General features: G+C 43.5%; 1 protein-coding gene across 4 annotated transcripts in view; it reads left to right on the forward strand.

Annotated features, from left to right (window-relative positions):
• Positions 1-11,195: 11,195 nt before the first annotated feature.
• PLD5 (phospholipase D family member 5) overlaps positions 11,196-27,866 on the forward strand; it is a 718,242-nt gene continuing 701,571 nt past the window's right edge. The window contains exon 1 of one of the 4 annotated variants that reach the window (XM_029593995.1): positions 11,196-11,732. In XM_029593995.1, the coding sequence (XP_029449855.1) occupies positions 11,556-11,732 (177 nt within the window). In that variant the 5' untranslated portion in view covers positions 11,196-11,555. The remainder of the gene's footprint in view (positions 11,733-27,866) is intronic. The other 3 variants (XM_029593996.1, XM_029593990.1, XM_029593993.1) reach the window with 3 other exon arrangements.

A 27,866-nucleotide genomic window follows, 5' to 3' on the forward strand; every position in this document is an offset into this window, starting at 1 on the left:
CCTCAGGTATTATAACTGATTTGAATGAGAAGTTAGATTACTAGTGTTATAACTTCCAGCCACGGGCGGCCGTGGCTGCCCCCCTACCTTCTCTCACGGTGCCAGGGCCACCGCCACCACTTCAGCAGCGGCGGGGAGATGTTGCCATGCCGGGTTCCTGCTCTCCTCCCTCGAACCAGCTTCCCGGGCCGAACTCCTGCGATGCCTTCCGGTGGAGGGGGCACCCCCCCGGCCTTCCCTTCGCGGCATCGGGCCGCACTGCAGCACTTCCAGGTACATCCTCAGGCTGCACTTCCCTTAGGCACGAGGCCACGCCTCCTGAAGCCATTTAAAGGGGCCTCGTCCTCTAAATTAGTTTCACCTGCTACAAACAGGCCAGGCTTAGGGAAGTACTTAAGGAGACTTCCTCTTTCCATTCTTTGACTTGGCAATGAGTCTGCTCACTCCTTTGAATCTTCTGGTGCCTCGGATATCCTTGTTCCTACTTCTGTTTCTGGACGATCCCCTGCTGTTTAACTTTGGACTGACAAGCGGCAATTCTCTGGTGTTTGACTTCATACTGGCAAGCGGCAATTCTCAGGTATTCGACCTCGGACCGAATTTCGATGAATCTTCCATCTTCAAGGGCCCACCTAAGTCCCAGCAGTCCAGGTCCCTATGGGCTCCTCCCAGGGGGGCCATGGGCTCCCAGTGGTGAAGACCCAACCGGTTCCTGCTTCAATTCAGCTTCGCCACCTGATGGGGGAACCTGAGGAGCCATCTCCTCAGGTAGTACCAACTCCTCCTCGGTCTAAGGGTCCACATATTCTCAACTTGCATAACAACTAGTAAGATGTTATGCCTGCATGGGCCAATTTGAAAGTACTCCCTAGGCAGAGATATGCGAGGGTCAGAAGCAGGCAGGACAGGCATAGTTTCTCTGCTTGACCAGCCATCTTCCCTTTGGATTGGACCCTATGGTGCTGGTGGCTTGCAGCTTTTATGGGAGGTGGTGTGCAGAGTCAGGGACAGGGCCCCCACTGGAACCAACAGGCAGTGAACACCCCCACTGGAACCAACAGGCAGTGAACACAAACAGGAGTAAGCACCAATGAGACAGGGATGGAAAAATAAGCACATGCAAGAGTAGATGCAGAAACCACACAAGGAACCAGACAAAGCATGGAACAACAACAGAGAGCATAAGGGAAACACACAGGCAAGAAATGCTACTGGGATGCCTAACACAGGGACAAAGAACCAGGCAAGGCGTACAAGAACAAGGAATCCCAGAATAGGGAAACTAGGCAAGGAACAGAAGGAAAAGGGGCCGCATAAAGAGAAGAGAATCCATGCTGAGGCAGGGAGTAACCTGTGAGGGAGAGTTTTATAGGGCTGGCCTAGCTGCATCATGTAGCTTTTAAGGCAGAGGCTAGAGCAGGTCTGAGCATGGCCCAGTGAGGGCCTCTGCTGGCAGGGGGGCCTCCTAGCAACCAGTATCATTTAATTTTTTTAATTCTTTCAGAACTCTGGGATGCATATCTTCTGGTACTAGTGATTGCTACTCTTCATTCTGCACATGGAGCAGGAAGCATTTCCAAGAATCCTATTCTGGCGGCTCTGGATTTCAATTTTCTACCTAAAAGTCTAAATTTGGATTGTAGAATCTCCTTCCACATCTTCCCTATGTCATGTCTACTCAATTTTTAAATTGTTAAAGCCCAAAGACAGAGAAACTGCCTATATTTTATATTCCTTCATCCAAATTGTTAATACAAATACTGAAAATACAGATAGAAAGGAAAGTACATGATTGCGGTGGGTAAAATCTATAATAACTCTATTGTGCTGGTATCTCTCTAAACCCCAATAATTATTCTCATTCATTTTTTTGTACATTTTGTGTGGACATGTTTACACAATTCTCTGGGATTCAGTATCTTATTGGAGGCGAATTCAATTGTGTGGTGAGTCCCTTTTGGATGCCCCAAAAAATGTGGGCAAGAAGCGTATGGGCAGTTAGAAGTGGTTGATGCTTGGAGGCTACTTAATCCCACTGATACTGATTTTTAATGCATATATCTCTTGCCCATGGTATTAAGTCATGTATCAATTATATTTTGGTTCCAGAGACTGTTTCATTCTGTCTCTAAAGTTAAAATTGAGCCCCTTATCATATTTTATCATGCCCCAGTTCATTGCACTGTTAACCACTGTCGTGGTTTAACAGCTATCTATCTCAGCGGTCCCAATCTATTAAATTTAGGAATATATGTTCGGCATTTCAACAATTGAAGGCTGGGGTGCCACAGGACTCTGCCCTTTTGGCAATGCTATTTAATATCTATCTTGCCCCCATTGCCAAATTGTTGACCATTATCACAGATGGTTTTAAGATCTATGCTGATGATATTCAGTTTTACATAAAAGCCCAACAATCATGGCAAGAAACAGTTGACTCTTTACTTCTTTGGTTTGGACACCATTAAACAATGGTTGAGACAAAATAAACTTTTGTTAAATACAAGTAAGACTACTATCCTTCTTATTCATCGACCACATTCGATTTCTCTTCATGACACAGTGTCTATAGATGGAATATCATTCTCTCTCTCTAAACCTATAAGGAGCCTTGGTGTGTTGGGTCTCAGAACTAGAATATTTTCTAAATCCATGTTGTGCCAGATATAGTGTACTATGCTTTTCAAGATAATCTGTTAGTTGATTGTTTACTACTTTCTCAAGAATTTTTGAAATACAAGGTAAATTAGAAATAGATCTTAAGTTTGATAGATCATATGAATTAGATTGTGATTTCTTCATGATTGGTTTAACTATTGCGGCTTTTAAAATGTGTGGGACATTTGCTTCAGTAATAGATAGGTTAATTATATCGGCAATAGGTCTGGAGACTATATTGATGACTGTTTTTAATAGTTTTATAGAGATGTGGTCAACTGGGTGAGCAGCTGGATTCATTTTTTTGATTATAACTTCAACGGTTTAAAGCACTATAGGCTAATGAAAGCTCAAAGCACTATAGGCTAATGAAAGCTCAAGTAACCCCTACAAGATATCCTGAAGCTCCCTGAAGAAGGAGTGTTACACACTTCGAAACCCTGCAGAGTTGGAGGTTTAACTTCAGGACCCAGATAAGTGCACATTAAATGTTATTCAGTGCACTATCTTATGTTCATCATAGTTAAGCGATTTGGAGCCTGTACAAAGACTGTGGTGAGGAATGACCGATGATTAAACTGGATATTGTGCTTTAAGGCTATATCACATAATTCTCAGCCTGTTGCATCACAAAAACCAGGTCTCAATGTCATTATAGGCTTTACCAATGAGCCAGTGACAAGACATATATGATGGTCATCCACACCCCCCATATATAATATTGTATGAGCTATAAGTAGCAGAATTTTTCATTTATTGATTTTTTTCAAAGTTTCTGCTCCACACAGGGGTTTATGAACTACTGTTAAAGATGCAGCAAGGCGTTTGCATCATGCTACTACATATATTTGAGCTATTTTTAAGCAATATATGCAAATTTGTATTCAGGTGAGGACGAAAGTACTTCTAAGCAAAGGGAAGTCTTTGAAAATGTATCAGATTTTAGATTTATATTCTGCTTTTTGCACTTTTTTCAGCACTTCAAAGTGGATTACATTCAGGTATTGTAGATATTTTCCTATCTCCAGAGGGCTTACAATCTATGAATGTACCTGAGGCAATGGAGGGTAAAGAAGGACTAGGGGACATTCCATGAAGTTAGCAAGTAGCACATTTAAGACTAATCAGAGAAAATTCTTTTTCACTCAGCACACAATAAAGCTCTGGAATTTGTTGCCAGAGGATGTGGTTAGTGCAGTTAGTGTAGCTGGGTTCAAAAAAGGTTTGGATAAGTTCTTGGAGAAGTCCATTAACTGCTATTAATCAAGTTTACTTAGGGGTGGATTTTCAGAGCCCTGCTCGCGTAAATCCGCCCAAAACCGGGCGGATTTACGCGAGCAGGGCCCTGCGCGCCGGTGAGCCTATTTTACATAGGCTCACCGGCACGCGCAGAACCCCGGGACTCGCGTAAGTCCCGGGGTTTTCGGAGTGGGCGTGTCGGGGGGCGGGGCCGGAGCGCGCGGCGTTTTGGGGGCGGGTACGGGGGCGTGGTTACGGCCCGGGGGCGTGGCCGCGCCCTCCGTACCCGCCCCCAGGTCGCGGCCCGGCGCGCAGGAGGCCCGCTGGCGTGCGGGGATTTACGCCTCCCTCCGGGAGGCGTAAATCCCCCGACAAAGGTAGGATGGGGGTTTAGACAGGGCCCGGCGGGTGGGTTAGGTAGGGGAAGGTGAGGGGAGGGCAAAGGAAAGTTCCCTTCTAGGCCGCTCCGATTTCGGAGCGGCCTAGGAGGGAACGGGGGTAGGCTGCGCGGCTCGGCGCGCGCAGGCTATACGAAATCGATAGCCTTGCGCGCGCCGATCCAGGATTTTAGCCGATACGCGCGACTACGCGCGTATCTACTAAAATCCAGCGTACTTTTGTTTGCGCCTGGAGCGCAAACAAAAGTAGGCTGTTCGCGCTCGTCTGAAAATCTACCCCTTAGGGAATAGCCACTGCTTTTAATTGCATCAGTAGCATGGGATCTTCTTAGTGTTTGGGTAATTGCCAGGTTCTTGTGGCCTGGTTTGGCCTCTGTTGGAAACAGTATGCTGGGCTTGATGGACCCTTGGTCTGACCCAGTATGGCAATTTCTTATGTTCTTATGTTTTTAAAGTGACTTTCAAAACTATCACAGGTTTCTCTTGATCGGCTTAATTTTCCCTTTTCCACACAAGAAATGGTATATGTGATTGTCTCCCTTCCTTATCTGAAATCTCCTGCTCCTGATGGCCTGAGTACTATTTTCTATAAAATTTTGTCAGACTATGTAGCTACTCCTCTTTGTTTATTATTTTCAGCAAGGTTTGATGCCTTGATACCTAAACCAGGGCAGGACCCACACAACCCCACTTCCTATTGACATATCTTACTTTTTAATCAAGATGTTAAAATATATCTAAGCTGATTACTAATAGATTAAAATACATTTTGTCCTCGGTGTCTTCTTCATTCAGGAGCCAACGTGAGAAAATTGATAGAAACATAGAAACATAGAAACATAGAAATGACGGCAGAAGAAGACCAAACGGCCCATCCAGTCTGCCCAGCAAGCTTCACATTTTTCTCTCATACTTATCTGTTTCTCTTAGCTCTTTGGTTCTATTTCCCTTCCACCCCCACCATTAATGTAGAGAGCAGTGATGGAGCTGCAACCAAGTGAAATATCAAGCTTGATTAGTTAGGGGTAGTAGGGGTAGTAACCGCCGCAATAAGCAAGCTACACCCATGTTTGTTTTACCCAGACTGTGTTATTCAGCCCTTATTGGTTGTTTTTCTTCTCCCCTGCCGTTGAAGCAGGGAGCTATGCTGGATATGCGTGTAGTATCAGTTTTTCTTCCCCCCTGCCGTTGAAGTAGAGAGCTATGCTGGATATGCGTGAAGTATCAGTTTTTCTTCTCCCCTGCGGTTGAAGCAGGATATGCATTGAAAGTGAAGTATCAGGCTTATTGGTTTGGGGTAGTAACCGCCGTAACAAGCCAGCTACTCCCCGCTTTGTGAGTGCGAATCCTTTTTTTCTTCTCCCCTGCCGTTGAAGCAGAGAGCTATGCTGGATATGCGTGAAGTATCAGTTTTTCTTCTCCCCTGCCGTTGAAGCAGAGAGCTATGCGTGAAGTATCAGTTTTTCTTCTCCCCTGCCGTTGAAGCAGAGAGCTATGCTGGATATGTATTGAAAGTGAAGTATCAGGCTTATTTGGTTTGGGGTAGTAACCGCCGTAACAAGCCAGCTACTCCCCACTTTGTGAGTGCGAATCCTTTTTTCCACATTTCCTCTTGCTGTTGTAGCTTAGAGTGATGTTGGAGTCACAGTAACCATGTGTATGTTTATTGAATAAGGGTATTATCTCCAGGCAGTAGCCGTCATTCTGGTGAGCCACCCACTCTTTATTGACGGCCTCTTGATTTTATGGATCCACAGTGTTTATCCCACGCCCCTTTGAAGTCCTTCACAGTTCTGGTCTTCACCACTTCCTTCGGAAGGGTATTCCAGGCATCCACCACCCTCTCCGTGAAGAAATACTTCCTGACATTGGTTCTGAATCTTCCTCCCTGGAGCTTCAAATCGTGACCCCTGGTTCTGCTGATTTTTTTCCTATGGAAAAGGTTTGTCGTTGTCATTGGATCATTAAAACCTTTCAAGTATCTGAAAGTCTGTATCATATCACCTCTGCTCCTCCTTTCCTCCAGGGTGTACATATTTAGATTCTTCAATCTCTCCTCATAAGTCATTTGATGAAGACCTTCCACCTTTTTGGTCACCCTTCTCTGGACCGCCTCCATCTTGTCTCTGTCTCTTCGGAGATACGGTCTCCAGAACTGAACACAATACTCCAGGTGAGGTCTCACCAAGGACCTGTACAAGGGGATAATCACTTCCCTTTTCTTACTCGATATTCCTCTCTCTATGCAGCCCAGCATTCTTCTGGCTTTAGCTATCGCCTTGTCACATTGTTTCGCCGACTTCAGATCATTAGACACCATCACCCCAAGGTCTGTCTCCTGCTCCGTGCACATCAGCCTTTCTCCCCCCATCGAATACAGTTCATTCGGATTTCCACTCCCATATGCATGACTTTGCACTTCTTGGCATTGAATGTCAGCTGCCATGTCTTCGACCACTCTTCCATCTTCCTTAAATCCCGTCTCATTCTCTCCACTCCTTCCGGCGTGTCCACTCTGTTGCAGATCTTAGTGTCATCCGCAAAAAGACATACCTTACCTTCTATCCCTTCCGCAATGTCGCTCACAAAGATATTGAAAAGGACCGGTCCCAACACCGATCCCTGCGGTACACCGCTTAAAACCGCTCTCTCTTCAGAGAGAGTTCCATTTACCATCACACATTGTCTTCTGTCCGTCAACCAGTTTGCAATCCAGGCCACCACCTCGGCACTCACTCCTAAGCTTCTCATTTTATTCACCAGTCTCCTGTGTGGGACAGTGTCAAAAGCTTTGCTGAAATCCAAGTAGATGACATCGAGTGCTCTTCCTCGATCCAATTCCTTGGTTACCCAGTCAAAAAAGTCAATCAGATTTGTCTGATTGCCTTGGAGATCTGTCATTTGAGGTCAGATCTGGTTCGAGATCCCTTGATTGTAGGTATAGAATCTAAGAAGGCCTTTGATAGGGTCTTCTTGTCTTCCTTGTTTGTTACTTTGCAACATATGAAGTTTGCTAGACCTATTGTAAAATATATTCAATTCTTTATTCTAACCCAACTACATGAATTTGTGTGAATAGGGCTTTGGTGCCGATGCAAAAAAACAAGTGGTGAAAGCAGGTGCTGAGTGTTCAGCGCCCGCTATCCTAATGCACCCCCAGGCACCTCTCCTGGGGGCACCATGCACTATTTAAATTAGGGGTTGTGCTGTCAAGGAGGCGCTAGGGTCAATTGCGTGCCCCTAGCACCTCCTTGACAGCGAGTGCCCGGGAGAGGTCGACTATCCACAGCTGTCTGCCGGTTAAGAAAACAGATATTGAATTTATCAGCATTCATTCCTAATCCAGCTCACTACTGCCACCTCTGGTGGTTCAGTATACTATCTAATAAAAGAACTAGTGTGTGTCTGTCTCTATACTCTGAGCCTGACCAGTGGTCCCTCTTGGGATCTTCCCCCTGGGGGCGTGGTCATCTGCCACCTGTCCAAGGATCCACCCACAATTCTCCTAAATAACAACAGATTGCTAATCCCAAGCAGTCTGTTATCTCCGAACTGAACACTAGTTCATCATATTTTGCTGTTGCTCCTATTTCCCCCAGGATTATACATATTTTTTTTCCTGCTCATTCTTTGTGGGAAGTCTGATTTTCTCTAGCAGCTTTGCGAAATGTACATCTTGATTCTTTTCATATTTTGCTCTGTACAGGAGGACGTGTATTTCGGTTTCTATTTCTCCAGTGTGGCATTGCATGTAGACTCTGGCTTTTTGGCATTACCATTTCAGTTTTGATCTGCATATTTCTGTTTCTAATTTGTGATCACATATTTTGTATTTTGGTGAGATCATTTTGCATGATCGAGGTGAGGTATTCTGCTAGCATGTATTTTCTGTACATTCATTTATTTATTTATTAAAGGCTTTTATATACCGACTTTCTTGATCAAATCAATTCTGTTTACATCGAACTAAGCAGGAACTATAAACCAACCAATCAACAAGAGACAATTTAAAAGGAGCAAAAAGTTACATTATAACAAGGATGCCTTAACTAGGAGTAGGAAAAAAGAAAGGGAGAACGAAGATAAAGTACTATATTCAATAGAGTATGGGAGGGAGGCAAGGAGCCGACCTCATGATAACTTGTATAGGGATTTGTAGAAGGGATTTGAAGAAGGGATTTGTATGTATAGGGATTTGTAGAAGTTTAGCTTGTTCTGTTCTCCACTGTGTATCTCCCAATAGGAGATTTGTGATGCTCTAGGGCATGTTGCAAATCTTGCAGGGCTGTTCCACTTGACAGATCTCACTGAACAGCAGTTCAGTAACAGCATCTTGCCGAGATATTAGTATTGATATCAAATTTCAGTAAGATTGTTCAAATGAAAGGGTCCCTGAGGTGCCCTGACAATGAGATTAGGGGTGAGTTCAAATGAACAAAGAAGCAGCAACTGGAAAGAGTAGAAGGATCCGATATGTGCCTTCTGTATGTTACTCTATTACCATACTTGTTGACTGCATGTATTCTGTATTGTGAGTTTTATGGGGAAATGCCCTGTATCTGAAGAGGAGTGGTGGGGTTCTATGGATGCAGAGAACTGGAGGTGCAGGGACTATATACTTTGTCTTGCACATACTTTGATGAAAATGAACCTTGCTAGAAAGCTAGGGAACATAGGATATCATCTCAATCTCTCAAATTTGCTGCTAGTGCTCTTCTTAATTCTTGCAATGTGCTGAACAGTTTCCTTCTGGAGCGTGTATGGTGTAATACATATATGGGCAAAATGTCAAGGTGAGCTCTTTTTAATCAGGAGAGTGATGCCCAATTAGGGCGGTTTCTGTATCTATAGGTCACGTTTTTCTTGGTCTTTGATTACATTTCTTGGCCCTTGATGCTTTTCTCTCTTTCTCTCTCTATGCAAGGGACAGAATAGCCACTTAGTATTACACGTCCATTAATAATGCTGTTTTTGTGGCTTTCCTTCACTGTTGTGCCTGGTTTTCTAGCACCAAGCTTTGTATTGGTTGGTCTGGGAATGAATAACTATGTTCTGATTTATGCGAAGAATGCATACAAGAAAGAATGACTAACTGTAAACAAAGCAAAAAATTGGCAGAAGTAGCTGAGGCTGGAGCCAGGGGTGGTCTGGTTGATTTGGCTCCCCCCCTCCCCCCCCCCCAAAAAAAAATAACCAAAAAGGCATTCTGCTGCCCTTGTGGTTATCTGTCCTTAGATGCCAAGCGAGCAAGCATATGACTGTCAGTACTTCTAAAGTGGTTCTCAATCCTCTGAACTGTAAATTTTAATTCCAGAATATCTGTTCTAGCAAAGCCTGTTACATCACTTGATTTACAGAGAAAGTTAAAAAAAAAAAGAAAGAGAATGGAGGGAACAAATAGCAGCAGTAAAGGAATAATGCAATTGTTAAAATTGATATTACTCATTTTGCAAAATATGCATAAAATCCTTGTAGAAAAAGCAGGGCTTAATTTGTAGACAAAAAAGGAAGTGGGACTGTGGTGTGGAGGGTGGTGAGGAAAAACAAAGTGGCAGGGGGAGGGGGCAGAGTAGGTTGGACCGGTAGAGTAGGGGGTGCAGGGCCAGGGCTGGGTATGACTTGGGAGAAGAGCCAGGGCTGGGAATGATCTGTGTAAGGGGGAGGGACCAGGAACCTGGACTGGGCATGACATCTCTCCTGAACGCTCACACTCACATATGTGAACACACCCAGGAGCAGCAGAAGCAGTGGGGCTAACACAGGCTTACACCTCCTCTCTCTTGAACCTTGCCCTTTCTCCCTCGTGGCCTCCTCAATTGTGCCAGCAAACCACCCAAAAATGAAAGCCATGTGGCTGCTCCTGCCTCACGGTAAGCAGGTCCAACACACTCTGCTCTGCTTCCTCTGGGGCCTGGAGGGACCAGAAATGATCCATACCAACACCAGCTCGATTCCTTTTCCGCAGGGGGTGCCAGAACTGACTTCTACTGCCCGTCGTCCTGAGTACCAGAAAACAAAAAGGTGCCAGAAGGCCATTCTAGGTTTCTTTGCTGTAAATTAAGCCCTGGGTAACAGACACAAACAGATGTTGAACTAGCACAGGTTTGAAACTTGTGAGCTGTAGGGTTAAAGCCTTATTGACTGGGACTGCTGCTCTAATCCAGTCTCTTAGGTACTTGTTCTCTGCCCTGCAATCTCTGTTTCCCTCTTGTTCCCTGTAGAACAGGAGGGACTGGGCTGGTTTAGGGAGCAGATTGTTCTCTGCTTTGCTGCTCCAGGCTTAACCCTCTCCTCTCCTCTCCTCTTCCCTGCAGGCTGCCTGAAGTGGAGGGGCTGGAGCAGAACATCCCTGCCCCTCTGCATCTTAAGCCTGGAAAGAAGTGGCAGAACTGCTTTCCAGGCCGGACCCCTGCAAATCAAGCCGGGACAAAAAAAGCATGCAGTGTCATCCACAAAAGTAAGGTGCAGCATCGCATCCACTGACAAACCACTTACGTTTTAGCACAGAAAAGCCCCAGATCCTGGAACTGAACAAAATGAACAATGCAATGGACCAGAGCAATGCAGCAAGCAGATTGCTTCAGGTCCCTATTTCCGATTTAAAGGCATGTTGATTTTGAGAGATGGTAATGGGGGGAATACGATATGAAGTGAGGGGGTTTGAACTGCATCTTGACCAGCAGGGTTTGATTCCCTCCTGGCAGGTAAGGCTTTTTGTCTTTGAGAGTGTGTGTGTGTGTGTGTGTGGTGGGGGAGCTGTGCTGAAATGACCAAAACCGCTGCTTTCCTCCTGCCCTCTGTTCACTGCACCAACAACCTGCTCCAGAGCAGGAACCCCTCCCAATCCGCCTGCTGTCTCCAGCTTGTCGATATATTCCTCACCCCTCCTCCCCGCTCCACTCTATCTCTCTCAGTCAGAGCCTCAGAGGCGCTCAGGCAGTGCAGCAAGGAAACTGCTTGCGTCCACCCCCACCCTGTAGGGACTACATTTCACTGGGAAGGGGGAGAGGGGGCGGGGGTGCAATCTATATTTTGGCTTTCCATTTCGGAGATCTGTGCTGCACTTTACTTTCCTTTCTGATCCAACTTTAACCCTCTTCTGTTATTTTTTTTTTCTGATCCCTGCCCCCCCCCCAAGGTAAAATAACAGGTTAAGAAAAACATATAAAATAATTGTGTTCTTGCTTCCCCCCCCCCCCCTATGTGACTTAACACATTTTTATTTTGCTGGTCGATACCGGGTCATGTAACAAAACCGAAATGGAAATGAAGGCAGACTGGCTTCCCCAGGAGGGGTTTGAACAGATGAAGCTGAAGAGCAGACCCAAAGACTCGGCACAGACAATTACCCGAGTAGGTGTGAACTTCTACAGTACTGTGAAACCCCAGGACTACAGCGCCAGCGTTTGGCTTCGCAGAAAGGACAAATTGGAACACGTAAGTAGTCTTTGTCTTCTAATGGTCCCATTACAATTGTCTTTATTAATGGATTATTGCCATAAGTAGGGTAAACGATTTGGGGAGGGGAGATTGGACAGAGCAGCCCTGGAGCCAATAAACCACGACCCTTCTGCAACTGTATTCATAAGTCTTCGCCTTGCAAAATATCTGTTTGAATTCCCTACCCCGCACTTTTTATTTATTTTTTTTTTTTGGGGGGGGGGCAGATTTGTGCTGACTGTAGGTGAGGATTTCCTGCAAAACTTCAGTTTTTCCACCGGCAATGCCTGTCTGAGCTGGGAATGGGGCGGTCTTATTTCCGGGCAGGGCTGCAGCGATTATTTGGTGAGGACTTTTCTGAAAATGTGTTTCTGCTGATGGGTCAGAAGCATCATTTTTTTTCTTGCTACTCAGTAGCCTATCCCAGCTCAGTGCTGGACTGCTGAGGACATGGCTGGAAGGCCTGCTGATTTCTTTAATCATAACCTTCAGGATAAAGCTGGCAATGTCAGAACGAGTTTAAGTAAAAAAAAACCAAACAAACAAAAAAAAAAAAATATTCCCCAGGAATCCGTCTGCATATTTAAAGAAAGGATAAAGGGGAAAGAGATTAGCTGGGTCTACTCTGCAAAGTAATATCTAGGTTGCAAAGAAGTAGGGAAAGGACACTGGTACGTTCAGTTCAACACTGATTTTGGATATCTATGTGTAAGATGACTAGTTTGGTTGAAAAGAATTTTCTAGGGAAAAATTATCAACAGAATAAATTGGTCTTTGCACCATAGTGGACTTTGTCACACAGGCATAATATACTTATTTTAAATAAATAATAAATTACTGAAAATGCAAGTAACTTCAACATCTTCACATTTATAAATGGTGAAATATTAAGTAGTATGTAAAGTGTGATAACATGTTAACTACCGTGGAAGCACGTTTTCTGTGTTCTCTCGGGGGCAGATGTCAAAAATAGCCCATGCATTTGAAAAGTATGTACTTGTACGATCCCTATTTGCACTTGATTTTCAAAGAGAAACCATTAAGATTGTTTCTTTTTGAAAATTATTCTAAAGTAGGCACGCCAAGGGGGTCGATTTTAAAAGGAGTGCGGCCGTCCATGTGCGCGCACTTCCTGGCACGCGCACATGGAAGTGCCGACTTTATAACATGCGTGGGCCGGCGCGCACATGTTATAAAATCTGATGGCCGTGCGCACATGTGCCGAGGGGGGGGAATTTTCATTAAAGTTGCGCGGCGACGCAACCAGGCCTTCCGCAGGTCCCTCCCAGTTTGCTCCAATTAAGGCGCGGACTGGGAGGGAAATTTTCTATCCTGCTACCTAAATTTCCTCCCTTTTTCCCTCTCCTCCCCAACCCCTAAACCTAACCTATCTTTCCCAAATTTTTTTATTTTATTTACTGCTGTAATCTCCACGCACTGGCCAGCTGCCAGTGCACGCTTCCCCGGGACAGTGGCTAATAGCGGCTGTCCCAGCCGGCCTCCGTCCCACCCTGCCCCGCCCAACCCAGACCATGCTCCCTGGCCCGCCCCTTTTTCAGGGCCCAGCACTTGTGCGCTTATTGGTGGTTACGCGCCTGGGCGGGCCCTTTAGAAAATGCACGCGGCGCGCACAGGGCTCAGCCTTGTGCGTATCTGCCGGTGTTTGCGCGCATGGCCCTTTGAAAATTAGGGCTTAAGTGTGCCCACTTCCTTTCCACTCACCATTTGGGTGGGCAGTGAAGGGCAGGTGGGAGAGGGAGTAGAGTGCGTGCTTTTGGAAATCCCATGTACCTGTGCTGTTTATCTCCCCACTGTCTTCAACACACCCTCAGAGATATCTCTTTTTAATCCATTTAAGAGTGCATACACTGTGGAAGAGCCCACATGGACATTCAGCTGGCAGAGGAAGGTGATTTTCAGATGGGCTTTGAAAGCTGACCTCCCCATTGGGTGCCAAAAATTGCTCCTGTGGTATATATAGCACCTGCAGAGGAAGTGTGCTCTTGTAATAGTCAAAGTAATTAAATACACACTAAACTAAGACCATTACATCTCATCCTAATTTTTCTAACTAAATTAGAACTTGTTTATCTTATATATTTTTCTAAAATTTGAAAATGTTAAATTGCCAAAAATGGAAAACATCCAAATAAAAAAAAGAAACCCAAAGTCTCAGTATGAGCTTATTACAATAGGATATTTATGCCAGAATATTAACCCTTATCCCCAAATTTCCTCCCATCCCTATGTCTAAGCTTAATAAGGTAAAATAGTTAAAATTCATAATAAAATTTTAACAGAAGCTGTTGAAATATGAGCAGCAGATGAGATCAATATGGATGCATCTGTTGAAAGAATGAAAAATCACAATTCAAAAAAGGCTTCCAGATGCTATCAACTTTCTCTAACTTGTTTATAAAATTTGAAGTCATTTTCTTGAAAGCCAGAGTATAACCCTGAAAGGTTATTTGAAGTTACCCCTTTGTCTACAAAGCTGCGAAAGACCCAGACTTAACCTGTCCAGTGGTAATAATCTAGAGCAGTTTTCCTCTAACTTGGGAGGGGATAGGCAACTCCCGTCCTCAAGTGCCACAAGTCAGATCAAGTTCCCAGGCTATCCAAAATGAATATGTATGAGATGGTGGGGACAGTGTATGCAGCTGCACCTCGCGCGGAATTCAGTGTGGATGCCCTGACCAGCATGCAGCAGTCGAGGTCCGGCGTTGCCTACCCCCGCTCTAACTGTTATACCACAAGATGCAAGAGTATACAGTGATTTACCTGTCATAATCCTACGGGTCATTTTTTTAACAAACCGCGAAAGAGATCGAGATCCAGCAGGGCAATGAAAAAGATGGCTGGCTTTAAAGAAAGAAATTTAAAAACAGTTTCTGGGTGCATGCTTGGTCCCTTTTTCTGCCTCTTCCCTTAAAGGGAAGAAAAGGTGTGTAAGGGAAGAGCTTTTGGGCAAGTGGGAGCTCCTTTAGGAAACTTGCCTCACCAGGGTGAATTTTCTGATAGGACGGCTACTAAGATAACTGCGTGCACATCGCGGGCTTAGTTTATTGCAATATTGCATGACGGCTGTTAATCAACAATGTACCCATATTGGTTCAGATATTAGCAATGAAAATATTCCATTTTCAGAGTGCTAATATAGTCAAACTGGCATATGGCGTCCTTAAATCAGCAAGAAAGAGCACAATTAAACTACTGCAACAACACTACAGTACTTAATGCTGTAAGTAAAGCAGTTGGATGTGCTAAGCCTGCTGCTTTTCTAAAAAGCAGACAGGGTCACTGGGGCGGACTTTGAAAGCAGTGGACTCTAAGCTGTAGGTTTCGTAGGAGCTGCTGGTTTGGAACACAGGCTTGCAGATCGGTGCTCAGATTGCGAAAGTTAATGCATTCATAGTTTAATGCAATTAATGAAGTTCTGCTCATAAGGGAGAGCAGAACATTCTTAGGAAGAAGAGAAAATGTAATAGATCTTTTCTTACAGATTGCACAAAGATGAAGAAAACGGATCACACTCACTGTGTGCATAATCAGTGATGAGTAAAGTCTGAGGACGTGCTCACATTTAAGAAACTGATTTTCTCATAAGAAACAATGTTATACATAGGAGATTGCTTCCAACACCAAGGCCATGATCTCATTTTCACGGAACTGCTCTGCATGAGCTGGATTCATTTTTCCTTGCTCTGACCTCATCAATGTGTTGGGGGCATCCCGCGTTGCCCCTAGTTTGCTCCTCAGCTCAGCAGCATTGGAGAGCTTGTTTTATTGAAGAGCCACCCTCAATTCTGCCGTTGTAGCACAGGCTCCCCCTGACTGTGGCATTTCAGCCTCCAGCACTGCCAGATCACTTTAAATGTCTTCTGAAAACCCTGGGCCTGGACTGCCAGTGACTCCTGTCCCGGTGCGTGTCCAAGGGCTGCTCTCTGCCCTTGGACATGCACTGGTACAGGAGTTACTGGGACTGGGGGTGGGGTGGGGAAGGGACAAACATCATGGTGCCTCCTGCATGCTCAGTGATGGGGGACGGGGGCAGGATTCGAAGGCTCTGATGTCAGTGTCCGGCACCATATTCAGTATTCGCTGTAAGAAGGTGAAACCATCATTGGAGGTCTGGAGTCCAGTGCAAATTCTTACCAGCTGAACGTGCAGAACGTGGCCAGTCAGACAACGTAACCACAAGGGCTTGCTATAGTCACTTTGTTGAGCTGGGCATAATGAAAAAACTTTTCAATGGCCATCGCTGTTGTCATGCTATATATTTGTTTTTCATAGTAATCAGAATAATTGTATACATGTTATTGGGGCTTTAACAGTAACAGTACTACAACCTGCATATCGCTGGTGCACTAGTTATTAGATTTCTCAAATATCAAATGTTCCATGAGAAAAATGACAACTTAATAAAAGAAAATGAGCAAAAATAAGAACAAAGGAAATCCCCAACTGGAATTCATATGTGTGGATGCATTTCTATTTATAGCTAGAGCTGGAGTCTGATCTGTAAAGTTGCCTAATCCTATTATAATTTTACTGTGTGCTTTATTTTATAACATGCATTTTGTCAAACTATTTTGAGAAAAATAAGTTTAACTGACTAAGGAGTTGGTCAGTTTAAGGGGAGGGAGAGGGAGTGTTAGTGTGGAAATCCCCTCTATATCTGAGATATGCAGTAGCTTTACAGGTGAATTGAAATACCCCTTTCTAAAATTATTTAAACATTAGATGCATGCAGTAATCTTCATCAATGCCATGGTAAACTACCACATCTAATCAATTAGTGAAATCTACAGCTCTGGGAAACAGAGTCCAAATTAAAAATAAGATTGCAGCCAATATCATAGGGACCTAAGTCTGCTATATAGAAAGGTTCAAAATAGAAACAGTATATCGTTTAAAGGAATACAAAACAGGTAGTTAAACCACTTTATACTAGGCTAGAAAGAAAACATACACAAAAGGGAGTTAAAACATTTTGAAATAGCGTAGACAACAATCCCAGATCTGGTTGAATTCATGCAGCTGTCCCTTAATTGAAGAAGAAATGTTTCTGTTGCAATATCATCCTGGACCTGCACATGCCGATGCTCAAGTTTGGGTATATTCTTCCAGTCCGTGGATATAATAAAGCCAGCTGTGTAAAGCAACTGTGATGCCAAACCAAAGAAAAAGCAATCTGGTCCCTATCACCAGATTCCCTTTTTCTAAAACGTTTGTGGCTGGGAAAAGTTAATTAAGACAATTGCCTAGCTTTTAGCTGGATCTCACAGACATAAGGAAATGAAGGGGCCAATGTACTAATCCAGGTATTACCCACAGGTTAGCAGCCTCTGCGTGCAATTTTGTTACCCATGCAAATGAGCTGGGTAGGAAAATTGCATGCGAAATGTGCCTCCCAGGATGATTTGTAGCTTTCTTTTTGGCAAAAAACTGGCATGTGAAGGTGTTCTTGCGAATCACTTTTCTTGAAATTCAAAATTGATGAGATAAATTGCATGCTTTTGAATTGCAGCGGTTCATTATTTATGAATTTAATATGCCTTTATGAGGAATGGATTATGTGAAAAGGTTTACCACAATAAAAGAGGGAAATTTATTAATTTATTTTGTAAAAGGGAACAATGCATGAAAGAACACGCAAAATGCTAAAATGTTGGTATTTTTGTGTATTTTGGGCCATTGGCCTTAAAGAGGGTAATTTTCAAATAGCCTGCATAGTCTGTGTGCACTTTTTATCTGTATGTTTTAGCCACAATTTTCAAAGCGAGTTTATGCATATAAATGAAATTTGAAAATTCCGGGGTGAATACAGAGCCAGTGCCGACGTACACACACCAAAGTTACTCTTCCTTGGGAGCAGGTGTAACTGTGCATGTACATTTATGCTCATACTTTTGAAACTTGAAAGTATTTGTGTAAATCATGTTCTCTGCCCCAACTCTGCCCTCCAAGAAACACATCTGGTTATTTTTCAAAGGCCATTTACCCTGTTTCCCCGAAAATAAGACCTAGTAGAGGTTTTGCTGAATTGCTAAATATAAGACCTCCCCCGAAAGTAAGACCTAGCAAAGTTTTTATTTGGGAGCATGCCCGTCGCACAGAACACCAGAGCATGCAGCTGTGATTTTTTTACCTTGCAGGATTCACAGTTAGTTGTCATCACAAACCAGCATAACCAGACAACTATTCAGAATATGATAAATGTTCATTTTTTTGGTCAACAATATATGTGAATTCTTCTTCATGGAAAAATAAGACATCCCCTGAAAATAAGACCTAGTGCATCTTTGGTAGCAAAAATTAATATAAGACACACTGTCCTATTTTCGGGGAAACAGGGTACATGGATAAAATCATGGTTTATGTGCAGGAATCCTTCTGAAACGTACCCGCCAAATAACCTTGCTCAAGGTCACATGGAGAGTCACTGGCAAAAGACAAGCGTTGAACTCATGCCATAAATCGCTCTAGAACACCCCTTCTCAGCAGCCGAACATTTTATTTGAAATTATTATTGGAGTCGTCATGTGTCAGAACAGCTTTTTAAACATAGCTATTTTCAACTAATTTGAGAAGTATTGTTTGGCAATAGTCAACTGTATAATTATTTCTAAAAAATACCTTTCTCCAATCATTACACATAAAATGCATGATTTACTACTATTCAGTTTATTGCTTGAAAGCATGGAAAGGGAAAAGTTAATGGACTTCTTAGTCTGTAGGTTTTCTATAGCCAAGCTATATGACGCCTGTCACCTATGGTTCTACCTCTCAGTACACTGAATGAAAAAAACCTTGTTAATTTTCATTTTCTAGTTTTGCTTTTGCTGAGGACTATGAAGATCATAACCATGCCCAAGATGTGGGTGTCATTTTTATTTATTTATTTAGTTTTACTTTTTAACTTTATTTTTATATTACATCTGGACATTTTTAAAATTTGTAAACATCAATTTTGTTAACAGAAATAAAGATAAATAAGATAAATACAGATAAATAAATAACAGAAATAAGGATAAACCTGTTTTTTTTTAATGGAATATTCTTAGTGGAATATTCTTATGGGCAGATTTTAATACCTACGCGTGGGCGTAGATTTGTGCGTGCAACCCAGTGGAGACACACACTCTCTAAAGTAACACAAATACAAAATGCCTTCTCTATATTAGATAATGACAAAGCTGTAATGATGGAGATTGATGTGGTATCTGAAAAGAAAGAAAAAACCCAGTTCCCCTCACAAATTCCTTAATACAACGAATAACCATAAGAAAAAGATCATTTTGATGGGTGCCTCAACCATCACAGGCACTAATTTTGGAACTCTTTTCGAGGGAAACACTATAGTTAAAAGCTTTCTAGGATCATCGGCTGGTAGAAATGCTATTCCGATAGTCAGTGCAATCAAAAAGAAAGTAAGGACTCTGAAGTTGATATTATTATTAGAGATGTGAATCGGAACCAGAATCGGTTCCGGTTTCGGATTCGTGGACCATCGGGAAATTATTTTTCCCGCGGTCCAATCGTTTTTTTTTATTGGCTGCGCCGAGCCGATAACCCAAAAACACAGCCCGACCCTTTAAAATTAGTTCTTTAGTATCTCCCCACCCTCCGGACCCCTCCAACCCCCCCCCCCCCCCCCCCAAATTTTTTAAGTACCTGGTGGTCCAGTTGGAGTCCCGGGAGCGTTCTCCCGCTCTCGGGCCATCGGCTGCCAGTAAACAAAATGGCACCGATGACCCTTTGCCCTTAGCATGTGACAGGGTATCCGTGCCATTGGCCGGCCCCTGTCACATGGTAGGAGCAATGGACGGCCGGCACCATCTTTAAAATTGGCGCCGGCCATTTTGTGGGGTCTGGAGGGTTGGGGGATACTAAAGAACTAATTTTAAAGGGTTGGGCTGTGTTTTTGTGTTACTTTTAAGTGCCCTTTCTTCACAACCCCCCCCCCCCTCCAAAACGATAAGAGAACCCATGAAATTAATCGTGGGGTTTCCTATCACTATCGGGGACCCCTCGATATCTGACGAGATTGAAAATATCATCCGATATTTTAAATCATCAGATAAACGATTCACATCCCTAATTATTATCCATCTGGGAACAATTGACCTTGCTAGAAACAGCATCCAAGTGGAACAGAGAGATTTTCAGTCTCTTTTCAGTCTTCACATAGTGAAGATTATTGCCTTTGCAGAAGTGTTACCTGTTCATGGAAAGGGGAAAGAGAAGCTAAGCCATATAGATAACTTCAATGCAGATAACTTCAACGCATGGCTCAAAACTTGATGTAAGGAACAAGGTTTTCGATATATTGGGGGCTGGGGCCATGTATGGAACAGTAAAAGGCTCTTTGTCAAAGATGGCTTACATCTGTCTGTGGCAGGAAAAAAAGATCCTATGTGATAAATTCCAATCCTATGCCATAAGGCATTTAAACTAGGGGATGGGGCTGTGGCAGAAGGAAATTGGAATGTCACCCCCCCAATCTATATGAAATGGGTGAAGGGGATGACAAAAGTCAGCTGAATAAGGCACAAAGCAAATCCAAGAAGAGTAGTAACCTGAAGGAGAGAAGCTGGAAAGCTATGAGCACAAATGCTCATAGTCTGCGCAATAAAGTCCCAAACCTGCAGCTCTAATGGTGGAAGCAGATCTGGACATTGTTGCTGTTACAGAAACAGGGATTACGGAGTCACATGATTGGGATATAGCATCCCTGGCTATAACTTATCAAAGAAGGAGAGAGAGAACAGGAAAGGGGGAGAAGAAGCACTTTATGTCAGAAGCAATATCCACTCTTAAAATGCACCTGGTACATGTATCTTTTTAGGTATACACTGTTGCCATACTCAATATTAGGGATATTTGCCCTGTCATATGACAGGGCAAAGGTAGCGTCAGGAGTGTAGGAGATCGCTCCCGGACCCCCGCTGGACCCACAGGGACAAAAAAGAAAATGGCGCCGGCGCTACCTTTGCCCTGTCATAGGGCAAAGGTAGCGCCGGCACCATTTCTACAACGCACCACAGGCCCAAGAGTAAAAGATCACACCGGGACCCCCGCTCTGGACCCCAGGTAATTTAAGGCATTTTGGGGGGTTCAGGAGGGTGGGGGATTTATTTTAAAGGGTTGGGGTGGGTTTTAGGGATGTTTTAGTGTGCCGGTTTTCCCACCCTCCCCCGATTTACGATTTACACGATATTTTAAAAAACAAAACCGCGACGTAAGATTCCCTCCCCCCCCCCCAGCCGAAATCGATCGTTAAGACGATCGATCACACGATTCACATCTCTACTCAATATTAATGTGCCAAATGGCACGTCATTAAATTTGTTGAGAGGGCAGGGGATGGTTTCATATATTTGACAATAGGCAACCACCTTGGTGCCTTGCTTTTTAATCATTAACTCACCCTCCGACCTCCCTTATTTTATTTCAATGTGTGTTTAAAAACTTTCAGAGATTGGCAACAGGATTACCCCTATTTCTTTTTAAAGCTTGCCTTTTATTTAACATATGTCCATATATATCTTTATGTGCAACCGCACCTCTTGTTAGACCATCAGAAAACTAACCGCAAATCCTTATTTTACTTAGCTTTTAAATATCCCAATGTTCGTCCTTGCATCTGAAGAATCCATTTGAAGAATCCGACTTGCACAAGTTTCGGCGGTTGCACATAAAGATATATATGGACATTTTGAATACTGGCAGCCAATAGCCTTATAAAAGGGGCTTGCATTCATCCCCTCACCCAAAGCAGAACTATTTTCACTAGAAGTGGCACTATTCAAGTTCATTCGGAAATTAAACATCAAACATTTTTTCACCATCCAACCAAGTGATCCTGATTTATCGATATTAAAAAACAAATCCACTTGGGTACCCCCAGGTTCAGTTGATGCCATCATTTCTACTTTTCACCAGAAAATTTTACAAGATTTACGTTGCAGCTTTTCGGACTCACGCTCTTTTTCAAACATGACACCTTCTGAAGCAGAGGCTTAACAGACTCTTCGCCAAAAACAAGACCTGATAATCAAGCCTGCTGACAAAGGTGGCAAAATAGTATTAATGAATCGAAGCCAATACACAGCAGAAGTACGACTTCTTCATGACCGCAAGTTTTACCAGCTTCTTCAGACTGATCCTACAGAAACTAATATTAGGGATGTGAATCGTTTTTTAACGATTTAAATTATCGTCCGATAATTTTAAAATTGTCATTAATTGGTAAGGGACTCGATACAATAAGAATTCCCTTGATTTATTGTGAAAAATCGTTAAATCGAGCACGGGAATTATTTGGGGGGAGGGCGGGAAAACCGGCACACCAAAACAACCCCTAAACCCACCCCAACCCTTTAAAACCAATCCTTTACCCTCCCCCACCCTCCCAAACCCCCCCAAAATGTTAAATTACCTGGTGGTCCAGTGGGGGGGGGGGGGGGCCCGGCGCGATCTCCCGCTCTCGGGCCATCGGCGCCATTTTGGCTACCACTGATAAAAATGGCACTGATGGCCAGATAAAAAAACCCCCACCCCGACCCTTTACAAATTACCCCTTTGCTTCTCCCACCCTCCCGACCCCCCAAAAAACCTTTTACATGTACCTGGTGGTCTAGCGGGGGGTCCGGGAGCCATCCCTTCAATCATACCCTCGGTGCCAGTGCTGGACTGGTTTCAAAATGGCGCCGATCGCCTCCCTGTGACATAGTGAGGGCAAAGGCGATCGGCGCCATTTTGAAACCAGTCCAGCACAGGCACCGAGGGTATGATTGAAGGGATGACTCCCGGACCCCCCGCTAGACCACCAGGTACATGTAAAAGGTTTTTTGGGGGGTCGGGAGGGTGGGAGAAGCAAAGGGGTAATTTGTAAAGGGTCGGGGTGGGGGTTTTTTTATCGGGCCATCGGCGCCATTTTTATCAGTGGTAGCCAAAATGGCGCCGATGGCCCAAGAGTGGGAGATCGTGCCGAGACCCCCCCCCCCCACTGGACCGCCAGGTAATTTAACATTTTGGGGGGGGTTCGGGAGGGTGGGAGAGCAAAGGGGTCATTTGTAAAGGGTCGGGGTGGGGGGTTTTTAATCTGCTCAGGCCTCACTAAAAAATTAACGATGTGAATTGGAATCAGAACCGTTCCAATTCACATCTCTAACGATCCGATTTTTTTCTCCCTCCATCCGAACCTGATCATTAAAACGATCGGGCACACGATTCACATCTCTAGAAACTATATCGAAAGAAAGAAAGAAACTATATCGAAAGAAATAGAGCGAATTGTAGAAACAGTTGTTGAGTTTGGTTTTTTGACATAACAAAAAGGCTATATTTCTAATGAAGAAATTTCCCATCATTCCAGTTTTTTACATTCTTCCCAAAGTTCATAAAAATTTGACACAAACACCTGGAAGACCTATAGTTTCAAGTAGAGGGTCTCTTTTGGAACCATTATCCAAGTTCATAGATCATTTTTTGGCTCCTTATGTAAGATCCATTATGGCTCCTTATGTAAGATCCATTTTTTGGCTCTCTTCTGTAAGATCCAAAAATTTACATAAGAGATTCCCAAGCCATGATACAGTTTTTGGAATCAGTCACATTTTGTAAGGGAAAATAATCCTAACATAAGTACACAATATTGCGTTTTGTATTAGGAGTCACTACCCAGGGAAAGCATTTTGGAGTCATTTAGATGAATTTCAAAAGCTCGAAGCGTGCCACAACTGGGAGATATGTGAATATGTTGGGCTGGCATATGCTGAGTTCATTTTAAAAGCTACCTGAGTAGGTACATATCTCCTGGTATACACACGAATGAAAAAGTCCAAAAAGGGTGAGGCATAGGTGTGGTCTGGGTAGTGTTGGCATTCCTGGATTTATGAATGAAACCAGCACGGAAAAACATACACGCACAAGTGCATGCCGGGGTCCCTACCGTGCAGCTTTACTTCTGCTATGGATGGTGTGTAAGTCCTAAAACAAAAAAAATATAGGCATGTCATTAGGATTTTAAGGGTTGAAAAGGGGGGGAAAGGAAGGCTATTTAAATTGGGGGGTTAGGAAGTCTTATCCCTTACCTGGATGAACTGGGAACAAAGTGGTTTAACTGGTAATTGTGTCTGTGCGCGTTTCTATTACATTTCCTCCATTTAAACAATAGAGGCGGCATTTGCATGCATATGCGCGCATCCATATAAAATTGTGCACACATGTATGCACTTCAGCCTGTTTTATACCATGTGTGCATATACGTGTATATGTTATAAAATGGCCGCATCGCTGGCCACAAGCTGGCATATACACATACATGTGCGCCCATGCACCAGTATTAAAGTTACCGTCATTGTGAATAATACATTGAAATCCTCGGCTCAATGTGATCAAGCACTGAATTTTGTGTGCAGTTCTGGTTGCCCAAACTCAAAAAAGATATATCATAATTAGAAACAAAAATATTAAAGGTGTTGGAATGGATCCTCTATGAGGAAAAGCTAAACAGGTTATGGCTTTTCAGCCTGGAGAAGAGATGGCTGAGAGGAGATTTGATAAAGGTCTATAAAATCATGCGTAGTATGGAATAGGGAACTAGGGAATGGTTATTTAACCTTAAAACAAGACGACACTCCATAAAACTAACAGCCAACAGATTAAAAAAAAATCCTGGATGTATTTTTTCACTTAATGCTCAATTAAGTATGGCTTAGGGGCTCACTTGGGAGTGTTGGAACCAAGTTGTGACCCATACTCCCGATTTCTTTCCTGATAATGAGGGATAGGTAAAGTCTTCCAAGGCCCGAGTTATTTGGATGTCTCCTAACATCTTCCAGCAAAAATAACATAATGCCACACAGTTTTATCTTGTTAAAAGTAAATCCTTTACTGGACTATTGATGCAGATGAATGAATTCAGTTGAGTACATACTGAAAACTATGCAATCCATATAGACAGCAGTGCACAGTCCAAAAGCTACAATCACTGAAGAGTCTTCACACATTAGGAATTTTCTTCCTCTGCTGCCTACTAACATAGTAGTTTTCAAAAAAGGATTGGATAAGTTCCTGAAGGAAAAGTCCATAAAACATTAATTAGCCAGGTAGATTTGGAAAAGCCATCCCTTATCCCTGGGAGTGAGCATCAAGAAATGGATCTACTTTTTGGGATCTGCTGGGTACTTGTGACCCGGATTCATCACTGTTGGAGACAGGATGCTGGGCTTGATGGACCATGGACTGACCCAGCATGGCACTTCCTATATTCTTATATTCTTCTGCTTTTAGTTATCTACTATCATCATCAGATAAAATTACTCTTTGAAGAATGGTGAAGCATTACTGTGTGCAGTTCTGGTCACTGCATCTCAAAAAAGATATACCGGTAGTTGCTCTGGAGAAAGTGCAGAGAAAGACGACCAAAATGATAAGTGGCTTATGAGGTAAGGCTAAGGAAGTTAGGGCTGTTCAGCTTGGAGAAGAGACAGCTGAGGGGAGATATGATAGAGGTCTAGAAAATCATGAAAGGACTTGAAAAAGTTAATGTAAATTGGTTATTTACTCTTTTAGATAATAGAAGGACTAGAGGGCACTCCTTGAAGTTAGCAAGTAGCTCATTTAAAACAAACTGAAGAACATTCTTTTTCACTCAGCACATAGTTAAGCTCTGGAATTCATTGCCAGAGGATGTGGTTATAGCAGTTAGTATAAATGGGTATAGAAAAGGTTTGGATAAGTTCCCTGAGGAAAAATCCATAAACTGCTATTAATTAATAAGCAACAGTACCTTGAGATTTATTTAATGTTGGGTACTTGCCAAGTACTTGTGACTTGGATTGTCCACTGTTGGAAACAGGATACTGGGCTTGATGGACCCTTGGTCTGACCCAGTATGGCAATTCTTGTGTTCACAAAAATACAGCCTTATTGGAAAATGATGAAATAATATATCCTATAGGGGTTAGTTCTCAACACTCTGAAGCCTGATGCCTCAGCCTTGATTCCTATAGCCACTTTTCCTTAATGTCTAGAAGTATGATACATTACCTAACTTGAAAGAAAGACAAAATGTAAGCTCCTTTCTTGGGACAGAGACTTTATAACTGTAGAATTATTTATAAGTTCTGTAGATACAATAAATACAACTGTCTATTACTCAGGCTGTAGCCATGCAGAAACAAAACCACATAATGCATCAAATTAAAATTATATTCCATTTCAAGATTTTATGTTAAGTTTTTTTTCTTGTTTCCCGGTTTTATCCCTCAGGAGCCTCTACTGCCGCCATAGCTCCTTAGATGGACTGCCCTGGTGGTGCTACTTACTGTTTCTGGCCCCAAGGCTGAAAGGATGACTTCTTAAACATACATCCTCAGCACCGCTGGTGCACTGATGGGAGCCACTGCTGTAATAGCAGTCAAGCTTTCCCTCCCTTCCTGGCCTGTACACACAGCCTCCACAGTGTGCCCAAGCCTAAGCGACCCCATTTGATGGGGGATTTCAAAACTAGATTCCTTGTGCTACAGCACAGAATATTGTAATCTGAGCCATAGGGCTAGCCCCTTTAGCATTTGTTATATTTGATTGTATCTAATAAGCTAACAGACTTGGAAAGAATCATTTTGTTTTCTAATGAAATCATTGATGACAGACTTGACAAGATTTTGGCAGATAAAGAGATTGATATGTTGGATGAAGCTGTTAAGCTCTAAGAAAAGTGCTGAGCCAGAGAAATTCTTCATTGTGCTGCAGAATTGACTTAGAAAGTCAGTGTATGTTCAGTTGTCTCTGTATCATTATGCAAAGACATGTAAAAACATTTTGGGGGGGTTAAACCTTCCCTTCCCTAAGCCCAGCAGCATGATGACAGACAGCTAGGTGCAACATGAAAATTCAGTGGGAGTGGGGCGGAGCAGAAAAGAAAACAATGACCAGTCACAGGCCATGCAGGGACAACACAATTGGCTGGTATAAGGTGCTAGGTGCTGTGCACCTCCTGGTGACAGCTGATGTTTGACCAACTGCTGCTGGGTTTGTAGTGTGTGGTATGCATATGCACATCTCACCAACTAACCCAGCCATTTTCAGGCTGGAGCCAGCAAGAGTCAGGGGACTCTGCCAGTGGGTTACACATCTTCCTGCTGGAGACAGGTTCATGGGGGTTGAAGAACTAAGCACTGCCACTGTGCATCCAATGCGGCCCACAGGCATAAAAAACCACTGTCTCTCCTCTCCATGCAATCTGTGAGATAGAAGAACCATTTCCATGGCTCCTCCTGCAGGCCTGATAAGCTGCGACTGCCCCTTCTCTCCGATGCATCCTGCGTGCCTGAAGAGCTACAGCCCCTACTTCTCCCTATGCCGCCTGTAGAGAGAAGAACCACTTGCTGTCTCCCCTCCTGCTATGCTGGGCTGAAGGTACGAAGGGAGTGTGGGGAAGAAAATGAAATTGGTGGTGAGAGGGAAGACAAAATAGAATCGAAGGTAGGGGGGAGTGGAAAGGGTATCAGTGGTCTGGGAGAGAGAATGGAATATATGGGGTCAGGAGAATTTAATCTGATGTCTGTGGGGTGGGGGAAAGGTCAAAATATTGGATCACAGGGTGTAAAACTGTGGGAGCGGCCCGTGGTTTGGGGGAATGTGCTGGAGGACAGAGGAGTCTGGAATCCTGCCCTTCTTCACAAACTCTTATTAGTCACACAAAATGAAACAAGCAGAGAAGACCTGCAGTCTTTAAAGAAAAGTCATAGAGGATCTTTCTTGTATACACCTTCACTTACCCTCCGCCTCAGCTTAACCTTCCTAGGTTAAGCACCTGCTTGCCTGTACCAGGGACACTTCTCTGGACAAGAAGTCGGCATTGGTGTTCTCCTTCCCAGCTCTGTGCCGTACTTTATATCTGAAGGGCTGGAGGGCCAAAAATCACCTTATGTCCCTACCATTGGACTCCTTGTTTCATAAGATCCACATGAGTGGTTGATGGTTTGTCACAAGTGTAAATTGGCAGCCCAACAGGTAGTACCAGAAGGCCTTGAAGGCCCACTTGATCAGAAAAGCTTTTTTTTTTTCGATTGTTGAACATCGTTGCTTCCTTGGAATTTGCTTCCAACTAAAGAA

This window comes from Rhinatrema bivittatum, chromosome 3, assembly GCF_901001135.1.
Source record: "Rhinatrema bivittatum chromosome 3, aRhiBiv1.1, whole genome shotgun sequence".
In the NCBI taxonomy this organism is placed as follows: Eukaryota; Metazoa; Chordata; class Amphibia; order Gymnophiona; family Rhinatrematidae; genus Rhinatrema; species Rhinatrema bivittatum.